The 11,617-nt window shown below is 39.6% G+C and overlaps 1 protein-coding gene across 1 annotated transcript; it reads right to left on the bottom strand.

Annotated features, from left to right (window-relative positions):
• LOC108787089 (keratin, type I cytoskeletal 19-like) lies at positions 1-10,077 on the bottom strand. The gene is made up of 8 exons (XM_018556543.1): positions 9,583-10,077; positions 8,036-8,118; positions 6,969-7,125; positions 6,724-6,885; positions 4,883-5,008; positions 4,478-4,698; positions 3,104-3,129; positions 1-98 (listed from the first exon to the last, which is right to left on the bottom strand). The coding sequence occupies exons 1-8, from the start codon at positions 10,075-10,077 to the stop codon at positions 1-3; spliced, it is 1,368 nt and encodes a 455-aa protein (XP_018412045.1).
• Positions 10,078-11,617: the final 1,540 nt, after the last annotated feature.

Raw genomic sequence — 11,617 nt, 5'->3', positions numbered from 1 at the left:
TTAACACTTAGCCTGATGAACTTGTGCTTTGGTGAGCTGAACATTTGCCTGATGAACTTGTCCTTTGGTGAGCTGAACTTTTACACCATGATGAATTTCTGAAAGAAAACATATGATATAGTAAATTTCATTAGGATACAGGTCACGGTCTAGGGACCAGGGTACGTGAGCTCCTGTGTTTGCGGAGTTGGTAGAAGTCACAAAGAGGCGGGATATGGGGGATGTAGGTCACAGGGAGAGAGGAACGAATGGTCTGTGCGTTCTGAGGACGCACTAGAGGCGCAGAATCTAAGAAGGGCCAGGTATTCGACAGAGCCTCTAGTGGTGAGGATGATTGGCTGCTGGACACCTTCCAGGTTGCGGCCCTCTAGCGCACCCACACAGACGCCAGGGACTAGTTGAAGCAGCGGGGAACTGGATACAAACAGGTAGGGAAGAAACTTGTAACCAAGGAGGAGGAAGACCGGAAGAGAGAGAGAGAGAGAGAGAGAGAGAGAAAGTCTCAAGCAAAAGTGCAAACGCACAGCAGAACAGCAGAGTATACTGAAGAGAATAGATAAGCAAGGACACCAGGGAAGGGTAAGCAGCTTAGAGGCACACCTAGGAGCAGGAAGGTGCAACGTACAAAAGTAAACGAGATGTGCGTGGCACATGCATACAAAGAAGCAGGATAACAGAGAGAAAAGTACACAAAGAAGCACAAAAGGGATGTATGCACACAGGGGTGTGCAGACAAGGATGAATCCAACACAGCCACCAGGTAAGAGAGGAGCACAGAAATAAAGGGGTGACAGCAAAGGAAGATACACTGGAAGGTAAGTGACAGAGTAGAAGTACAACAAGCAGTAATAAGGAGGAAGCAAACAGACAAAGACTGGAGAGGGAAAAACACAGTAGAAGTAAAGCAATGAAGGCAGTTTGGAGAGGCGCACAGGTGAAGGCAATTAAGGCCTGCAACAATATACTAAAGGAACCACTGAAATACTATAGTAGGGGTGCAAGGAGCAAAGCAGGGGATAACGCCAAACAGGATACCAGCTGGTAGAGGGAAGCCAAAAGGCACAGGGATCCAATAGCAAGCACAGGGAATATGATCCCAGGGGTAGTCAGAGCCACAAGGGGTACGGAACAAGGCATAAGACTTGTTGCTCGCACCAAGAGCAACAAGTGAGGAAGTCCTAAATAGGGGAGAAGGAGAGCAGATTGGCTGCAGCCTTGTGAGACACCATAGGCTGACAGCCCAGAAACAGGGAGCAAAGCGAAAATCAGGCACGGATTTCCGGATATTGTGACAATACACTACTCTTCCCAAAACATACACTTCCAAAATGTATTACACATGTGTCAAACTCAAGGCCCAGGGGCCGAATCTGGCCCACCAGGCCATTTCCTAGACTTCTACTTTCAGATCTAGGTATTAAGTTATTACTAAAAGATTATTTTATTACTAAAATAAGATTAGATAAGAAAGCTGTGAAAGTGTTTGGTTGCATGGGCATGTCTGGTTTCAGGACTAGAGTAGGACTTAAAGTGTATATAAACCCTAAAATAAAACATATATTGCTTTTACCAGTTACATGTGGTGGCTGCACTGATTTTCTTCTTTTTTGGGCATTTGTTCCTTTATTTTAACCTTATGATCCTTTATGACACAGGGAGAAAGTGATATGTAGTTCACAAAGGTGAACTAGGCAGTGTTGATTGCACTGCTTGAGATTTCAGTTCAGTAAAGGCAGAGAGCACAGGAAGTTAGGAGGTCACTGGTTAAGAGCTCAACATGTATTATTTTGCACCTATGGAACATTGTATATTTAACAGACCAAAAGGGAGCAATTAGGAGATGTTCATTGTTAGGGTTTACATACACTTTAAATATGACGCTTCTGAACTACACTACTACTATTAGTAACATTGATTGAATTAGAAAGGCTGTACTTTAATTGGAGGTCCTTCCTTTAATCATATGTAGCAGCTTTGCAAAAGTTGGCATGCCCCTGGTCCAAAATTAGTGGGCAACCAGGCTGTAGCCACCCTGAGCTATGGTTGTTATTGATTTCTGCATTCATTGTTTAGTTCTGCCTGCTCCTGGTGAGTGTTCTCCAGTGAAAAGAACAAGAAGATACAATGTTATTGGTTATAAATATTTATTTGTACCTGGCAAATCACTAGGAGCTTTGTTGAGAGTTATGTAGGCTGGAGAAGGGAATAATCATTTGGGCAAACCTTCTAGAAGAGTTCTTAACTGCCAGGCTTTGCCTGGAGAAGATACCAATGTAGGAGATCCTGCTGCCTGAGGAGGGTAGAAGAGTACAGAAACCCTTTGCCTCCCAGTCCTGCTGCCTGGGGAGGGAAAGGTTACAGTGCCAGGCCACAATAATTGGTAGTGGGCCTATGCTAGGACCTGAAAGACAGGAAGGTGGCTATTTAAGTGAAGCTCCTTCAGGAATCAGTCTGTGCAATCCATTGCCGGTCTTTGCTTAAACGCACACATAGAATTGCGGGTCTCAGCTTAATGATACACATTGGAAAATTGCTAGTCTCAGTTTAAAGTCAAACCCTTGGCATGTGAGAGAGGCTAAAGTTATTTCCCTATATGAGGGATTTTTGTCACTGTTGGTTACCCTGTGAATGTTATCCCTCTCCCTCTTGGACTTTAAACCAATAAAATCTGCAAGAAAAGGATGACAGAGTGTTTTTTCAGGAATTCTGTCACCACTAGTGGGTTGGTAAGTGAACTCCAGTAGGAGTAGGCCAGTGCACCAGTAGAAAGGCAGGGAGGGATTAAACTTAGTAGCTCTTTTGGGGGTCATAACTACACATTGAAATGGCTTAGTCTTTTTTGTGTATAAAGTCAATAAGTGTGGGTCCTTCCTAATAAAAAAAACTCTTTGAATCCTAAAGGGGCTCAACTCAGTATCACCTATTCATATAATATGTCTTAGTTACTCTTCATTCAGCATAGCCGCTTTCTGGGGCACATATAAATAAAGGCCCCTGAAATTCCTTTTCTTGTACATGGACAGTATGTTGCATCTATCTTCATTTACTGTATCTCTTTGCCTGTTGTATAGAATTGTTTAAAAAGCTATTTTCATTATCTTACCAGTATTATTGCTGTGAACAGAAGCGCTGTCGAAAAATAGAAAAAAATTACCATTACTTTTATTATTAGAATTAAAAAAAAATATTCACTGAAAATTCTCCAAGCTTGTAGCTGAAGTCTAATGAAAATAGGCATTTGTACAAATATTGGGATGTGAGGGCATATCAGAGCAGTTAAGTTTGGTAGTAGGTGTGAAATATTTAGAGACTTCTTTTTAGCTGCAGCCACTGGCCTACCAACATATTCTAGCACCCCTTCCAAATATGTTTTGAAGATTGCCATAGGGGGATTCAAGATATAAGGGTAATATGCCCAGCTCCATGACCTATAACATTCAAAGCAGAACTCAAGCCAAAACTTTTCTCTTGTTTCGGAGAGAGTTAATTAACATCTGTAAATCAAGTACGCAATGTTAATGTCAAATAAACAGTGATTGATCTACTATTGTTTATGGATTATGGAAGCTTATTTTTGAAAATATTTTAGTTTTTTTTTACTTTATATAGAGTAGTGAATGGTTAGGGACTCCTGTTAGATTTTTTTCCAGATGGGTTTTTTAAGCTGAAGAATTTTCCCTTCAGTTCAAGTCCTGTAGTCACAACAGGAAGTAAGAGAAAATGTCTTCAATGTATGGGACAGTCAGTGGAAGTGTCCTAACTGGAAGATTTGACCTCTCTTGTTCCGGTGACCCCTTAAATCCCTTGATCTTCCATCACTTTCTTTACCTGTCACAATGGTCACAATAAAAATAAAGAGGGTAAATCTCCATAATAGGGACATAGACTGCAATACAAATCTGACAGGGATTCTAACCTTTCATCACTCTATCTAAAACGAAAAAAAAGTTTTGGCTTTACATACATTTTAATGAAACACCACTGCCACAACACTGCAAAGATATCTACATACTACATGAGTAACACTGAGTTGATACTATCTAATCGTGTCCCAGTTATTATTCAGAAATAGCAATGATGTCACCAGCACACCAAAAAGATTTCAGCAAAAGTCCATTTAATGACAAATTGCCATTCAATTACAAGCGCTTTTGGGGCCTTAAGGGTACCCCTTCATCAGGTCGGAATGACAGATCATGACCTGTCATTCTGAGCCTGATGAAGGGGAACCCTTGAGGCCCCGAAAGCACTTGTAATAGAATGGCAATTTGTCATTAAATGGACTTTTGCTGAAATCTTTTTGGTGTGCTGGTCATATCTTTGCTATTTCTGTGTTGTTCACGGTGCCATCCGTGGTCACTACAAGCGCCCACCTGTATATACAGGTTAGCCACTCTTACAGTAGGGAGTGCAGCAAGATACCTACCCAGTTATTATTCATTTATCATTATTTTTGTTATTATTTTCTTATACATACTGGATGTGATGCCCTTCTAGAAGATGTTTGTAGGTGGCAATCTCCATCTCCAAGTGGTTCTTCTGGTCCATGAGGATCTTATAAGCAGTGTTTTGCTGTTCCAGGTCAAATCGTGTTTGTCCCAGCTCTGACTCTATGTTGTTGATCAAACATTGTAACTGGGCCAGCTGAGATTGGTAAGAGGCTTCGGTTTCGGCCAGTGAGTCCTCTAGAGCTAATTTCTGAAAGATATTCAGCATAATGTTTTATTCCAAGAAGTCCTGAACCATGACTATTGACTAATGCTAATCCCTGTATAGGTGTATAATTCATACATTATATATATTCCATAGGCAAACTTTCAAATGAGGTCCTTTCCTCACAGAAACTCCATATCAAAAGTATATCCAAAAATGTATTACTTACCACACTTAATTGGCTTTGAAGCTCAATCTCTAGTGTTTGGACTCTGCGTTTCAGCTCAATAAGGTCACTAGAAACTGACTGTATCTGTTCAGACCCGAATACCATCTCACTGTTGAGTTCTTCACTCTGAAGATTGCAATTGAAAATCATAAGCATGGGTTTAAACTGGCTTTAAGCTAACATTAAATTGATATTGTTTACAAAAGAATGCTGTGCTAATATCTTCATAAACATACAAAGAAACATAGAAGAGTGGCAACAGAGAAAGGCTAAAGCTGGCCATACACTGTTCTATTTTCTTTGTTTAACCTGTGGGCTAAGCAAAGAAAATATAACAGATTCCTCCATTCACACTCACGAGAGTGGATGGCGGAATCCACCAATGTTTCTATTGTATTCTGATTTGCTGCAAGCTCTGCTAGGCTTAAGATGTTCCATCCGGCTCCTTCGATCTCCTGATCAAGGGATAGTGTCCAGACAGGTGCCAATAGTGGTACCCACTATGTGAATTTTAGCCGGTTCATCGAGAACTAGTCACAATTTGAATAGTGTATGGCCACCTTAAGTGGTCTACTGAATCTGTCTCTTTCTTTTAGATTTTTTTTTTCTACTTTCCTCCTGCTAGTGTCAGATCCTAATCATGGTTTCATGATCTCAGCTTCATATTGCAAATACTGCCCTCCCGAACCTAATTCATGCCTTTAATGTAGTTGAAGTTTTCTTTCTCTTCTTTCCTTGAAGCTGTACATATTACATTCCTTCACTGTTTCCTAATATATATTTTATCCCTCAGACCTTTTGCTGCTCATGTCAGGACCAGCTTCATCTTTTCAATACTTTTTGAAAAGTGCGGTCTCCAGAACTGGACACTGCATCCTATATAAGGTCTGATTAAGGTCTAGATTTATATAGTGGAATGAGGACCTCCTTCCTCCTCACTCTAGTGATGCACCCCAGAATTAAATTAGCTTTTCACGCTGCCTGTAGGTTCCAGTAAACATGTGTTTACAATGATATAAGAAAAATTATAGTAAAGGTAGACTTTTAAATGAAACAACCATTAGGCAGACGGGCACACTAGAATCCTCTGTTTATTTAAATACTGCCTCTAGTAGATTGAGCTAGTATAATTTCTCAGCTAGCAGAGTGAAAACCCTAATTAATTGACATTTACTTTGTAGTTCTATGTAGCATAAGAAATTACTAAATTTTTATTCTTTAAAAAAAGACTGTTGTTAACCTTTTTTCATGTGTGTTGCATCTCAACACTGTTGATCTCCTCCAGCTACTTCCTGTCTACAAACATGCATTTTGGCAATGTTTGTTATTTCTCAGTACAGGTTTCCTGATGGTGCTAACAATGGAACATGCCTGCACATTGAGTGCTCGTGCATAAACTGTCACCATGAGTGCATATAATCTCCACTTGAAGTGCACGTGACTAGACAGTGCAGGAGAACAAATGTGAGAAGCTGACAATGTTATTACCCAATAACAGGAAGTGCCGTAACGAGGAACTTCATGAAAGGTTCACCAGGTATAAATTTAACAAAAACTGCAGATTTAAAAATATTGAAAATAGCTTTTTAAAATGACATTGAAAATATATGAGATTTCTACTTCAACATTAGTTTTTTAGTTTTTTTAAACACAAAAATAAAAGAAGCAAGGGTTCTTGGCTTCTGAGCTTAAAGAGGCACTGGGGCTTTAAGTTGTGTTGTTTGTCCAAGCATGGCAAATCCTAGGTTACACATAGTTCTAGTCGGGTAAAAGTTATCATATTATTCGTTTTATATTTTGTCTATGAGATATTCTTTAATATCTCTTAATAATGAAGTTACCCTTGCAAGGAAGATAGCCTCCACTTCGTTAAGGTTTCTGTCCATTAGGTTTTCATACTCCTGTCGAATCTTAGACAAGGTGTTGTTCAAGTCTTTACATGGAGCAGCATTGACCTCTACGCTGACTCTAGCACCTAACTGGGTACGCAGACAGTTGACTTCCTGTAAAAAAAAATAGGAATAAATAAATCTGGTACAAATGGACATTATTGGTTGGCTTCTAAGAGGATCTTGCTATATTTCACCTCTTCGTGAGTCTTCCTCAGCTCTTGGAGCTCCTCCTGAAGGTTGCAGACACACATTTGAAGGTCACCCATCTCCATGTTCAGTCTCTCTAGGACTCTATGGAGACCCTTGACATCAGACTCAATGCTATTTCTCAGGTTACTCTCCAATTCATACCTGAAGAAAAGGAAGACGCAAAAACGAGCTTACTTAATTACCTACTGCAAGAGATATACGTGAACAACAATGTGCAGCAAGCCAGTGTTAGCTACCCAAAGCTACTAAATAGTGAAGTCAAGAAGCCTAAAAAAATAAACATAACACATCATAACAACACATGTATAATATAATTCATCACATTTTGTATTATTAAAGCGTATTTAAACCTGAAGCACAGCACTGTCCCTTGAAGGTGGAGGGCAGAGGAGTGTACTTAGCCCTGAAGAAAGTTCATACTTATATATGAAATTCAGGGGGCATTATAAATGAACCAGGGCATTGGGTAGCATAGCGAAGATAGCAGGAGGTACCTCATAACACATTACTTTGGAATGTGCTTGATACTTTTTAGGCCCCTTTCATACAAGGGCCTAAAAAGTATCCAAAGAGATCCGCCTGTTAGTTTTTCAGTCGTATCTGATCAAAAGCCCAATGTTAGTTTATAGGCAACCAGATCAAAAGAGATGTGCGTTCGCTTACATCCAATCACCCCAGAACCCGTCCAAGTCTGGAAAACAAAATGGAACAGAGTTCAGTTTTGGTGGACTTGATAATGATGAAGGTAATCTGATGTAAACACCCCGCTTACATCCGACTCCTCCTACACTAAAATGTGTCAGGTAAGTTCAGTTACAATGCAGGAAAAACCTGGGCAGACACGGATACCACAACAGTGACATCCGTTCCATACTGCTCCAATTAGCAGGGGATCTGTGCACGGGTCCACTGCCGATCAAAACTGCCAGGCACCCATGTGAAAAGGGCCTTAGTCTGGTCAAATATATACTGAGTGTATAACTTTTGTATTATTTATACAATAAATATACTAATACTACATAAACTTATTGCTGATTTTATATGGACTTACTTGTTCAACAAGTCATCAGCTGCCAGTTTGGCATTGTCCATGTCCAAAAACACCTTAGCATTTTGTATGGAGGCTTCAGAGATCTGTGGAACATGCTGAATGTTAGTATTAGGGAAATTCATATCTGATTTATATATAATTTTGTGCTATGTGCCACCATATCCAATTTTTGTGACTTTGACCAATGTGTTATCATAACATACAGGTGAAACTCGAATAATTAGAATATCGTGCAAAGTTCATTTATTTCACTAATGCAACTTAAAAGGTGAAACTAATATATGAGATAGACTCATTACATGCAAAGCAAGATAATTCAAGCCGTGATTTGTCATAATTGTGATGATTATGGCTTACAGCTCATGAAAACCCCAAGAACCCCAAATCCACAACCTCAAAAAAGTAGATTATTACATGCAATCAATAAAACAAGGATTGTACATAGAACAATATCGGACCTCTGAAAAATACAAGCATGCATATGTACTCAGTACTTGGTTTGGGCCCCTTTTGCAGCACTGCAATTACTTTTGCATGATATTCTAATTATTCGAGTTTCACCTGTATGGTGTTTGTTAATAAAAATGTAAGACAACAGTTAGGAAGAACCATGAATAAAAAAACAAAACACAAACACAAAGTTTTTAAAGCCATAATGCAACAGGAAGTGAGAGGAAATCTCTGCAAAGTGAGGGTATTTTCCCCCTTAGACAGTTGCCCCAGGAACATATGTTTTAATTGGAGGATTTTGCCTCTCCTCCTGTTCTGGTGACAACTAAAATTTGGGATGTTTGCAACATTTTTGTAAGAGATCATTGACATTCATTCTGTCCTTCCTCTATCTATGCATGCAACGTTTTTTTTTGTAAATTGTTGTGTGAATGGAGCACATGTGTTAAGAAATAAAGTGTAACTCTTGAAAAAAATCAGAAGTGACATTTGTAGCCTGTAACTAGCATTAGAACAGCACTGTCCATAGTTTTATCATCTGTTAATCCAGCCAGTAGATTAATTATTTTTTACTTCCTGTAACAGGCCAAGCTGTCCAGCAAAAGTAGTACTTACGGAGGATGGTATAAACCATATAATATATTGTTTATTTAATAATAATAAGGCTGAATTGCTGAATTAGGTTATTTATATTCAGATTTCAAAGAGATTTTGATGGGCAGAGAAATCTTAGCCTGCAGAATCTCTGGCTCAAAATGAAGTGCCCCCCTTATACCAGGGAGTTTTTACACAGCAGATTGACTGAAGTATTGCCAAGATGAACAACAAGAACATTAAGTAGACAAGCTCTTTGTAATTCAGGGCACACTTTGTGTATATAATTGTAGTATCCCTTTATGTGTTGCTTTAACATATATACCACTAAAGATGGTACGACAAAACTTATTCTAAATAGAGCCAACCCTTAATTTCTGCCTTATGTTCTTTCAGCAAGCAATAAATGAATAGCTGCTTCCACTAATACACCATTATCCCTTTGTGAATGCCAACAAAGAAGCAATAAAAAAAAAATCTCATAAACATTGTCAGTAACTTACTTGTCTCTGGAGCTCCTGAATGGTCCTGTAGTACTTGTTGCAGTCTGGCAGACCATTAGGCTCATTCTTCTCATACCACTCTCTAATGTTCCTCTCCAGCTGACTGTTCTCTTGCTCCAATGTGCATACTGTGTCCATGTATGTGGCAAGTCGGTTATTCAGTAGCTGCATTGTCTCTTTTTCATTAAAGGACAAAAGGCCATCATTCTTGAAAACGCCATGAGTGCTTTGGTGGACAAAGTGATTTCCGTGACTGGAACCATGAACAGATCCAAAGCTGTGGCCATGGGAGAAGTGTCTAGAGATGCTAATGCCTTTTCCACCAGATCCACCATGGACACTGGGAGCTCTAATGTGTCCTCCATGCTGGGCTTGATGACGACCTCCATGATAGGAAACAACGGATCCTGTTCGACGGACAGTTTGGTTGTAACTGGATGCTTGGCTTCTTCCTTGGGTGGATCCAGATTTAACTTGCTTGACAGTTTGGTTCATGGTGGCAAGAAAAGCAAGATTGTTTCACACTTGGTGGCACTGAGTAGTTACTGTCCACTGCTTCCTGAGCTTAGAAGTACAGCTAATCCTTGTTGGTGGGTAACTTTTATACAGCCTTAAAAGCGTCATTGAATGAATGTCATTTTATGGACTTTTAACTGGCTTCCGTTAGGGTGGGAAAATGGCTGTACAGTCATTAATGAAAAGACCATTGTTATGTAATCATACAGTACATTGGGTCGCACCCTGAATATTTGACTGACAAGTTATTGTAGTCATTAAATCTTTAAAGCCAAATATATCCACAATAAAAGTCTTAGCCATAGAGCTAAATGGATGGTTCAGACACAATGTTCTCTAATGAATAATTATTTGATGAATATTATATATTTATTTGGAAAATATAGTAACAATTAGATCACATAAACAGTTTTATTTTCTATAAATACGATGCATTATGAATTTTAAGTATTATGACCAATGCAGAATAAAATAATTGGATTTACATACATATTTGGCACATTGACACAGTGCCTGGCTAACTGTATGCACGTCTGAAAGGTAAGTAGAAAATATAAAACAGTTTAGGCAAGGGACTCTTAAAGCAGGACCTTGCTCAGTTTGGTCCCACGGAGCTCTCGCCACAGCATTCTTGCAGATTATTGTCATTTTGCTGATGCCATCTTCTCCCGATCTTCTTCCATGTCCAAAGTTTTCTTTCTTCTCTATTGGTTGGCCTTAGATGACTTAACTCTTGCAAATGCACATGGAAGATACTTCAACCCAGAGCCTGGATCTTAGTCCCAGCATCTTATAGAAGCTGAGATTGTCAACTGAGCTGCGCATTTGCAAGTCAATGCATGCATTTAGACAGGGAATCTTTTCTGCCTTAAAGAGGAACTTGACCTGGCCACTGGAAAAGTGAAGTTCAACTACAAGTACTGTATCTACCGTCTTTTACAAAACACATACTTTCCAGCCCATGAAGGTCAGTGTTTCCAGCACCAATGCCTTCTCAGGTCTTGTGATCTTCCATGCTGCCATTTTGACACAGATCACTTCCTGATCATTCAAATCGAGCCCCTGAGTGAGATCCAGACTGCAGGAAGACAAGACTCCTGGCATGTGTGATGTGATTCTAAGAGGGTGCAGGTGGGCTGAGGGCTATGGAAATGAAGATGGAAATGAGAGCAAGAACATACAGAAAATGGTTGTGTGCCCTCTTCCCCCAAAAAATGATATGTGATTCTGTTTTAGGAAGGGGAGGGATTAGAAGGAGGGTAAGATGTGTAGCACCCTATAAGCAGGAGTGCTTAGTAAATTTAGTATTGTCAGATTGTATTCAGTCTGATGCTGATCTATAGTGTGTGCTCATTTATTTTCCCCTAATCAATCTGTCATTGTTTGCTCTGTGGCCAGGGTACACACAGCAGCAGACAGATGTAGAGCTACCAATGAGAGATTGTTACGAGTAGGTATCCCTTTCTAGCCAATCACTGTGAGGTTAATGGCCAGTGGTGCATGCTGGGAGATTAGATAA

This window comes from Nanorana parkeri, unplaced genomic scaffold, assembly GCF_000935625.1.
Source record: "Nanorana parkeri isolate BGI_ZX_2015 unplaced genomic scaffold, ASM93562v1 scaffold242, whole genome shotgun sequence".
In the NCBI taxonomy this organism is placed as follows: Eukaryota; Metazoa; Chordata; class Amphibia; order Anura; family Dicroglossidae; genus Nanorana; species Nanorana parkeri.
This window is presented reverse-complemented; position numbering and strand designations above follow the sequence as displayed.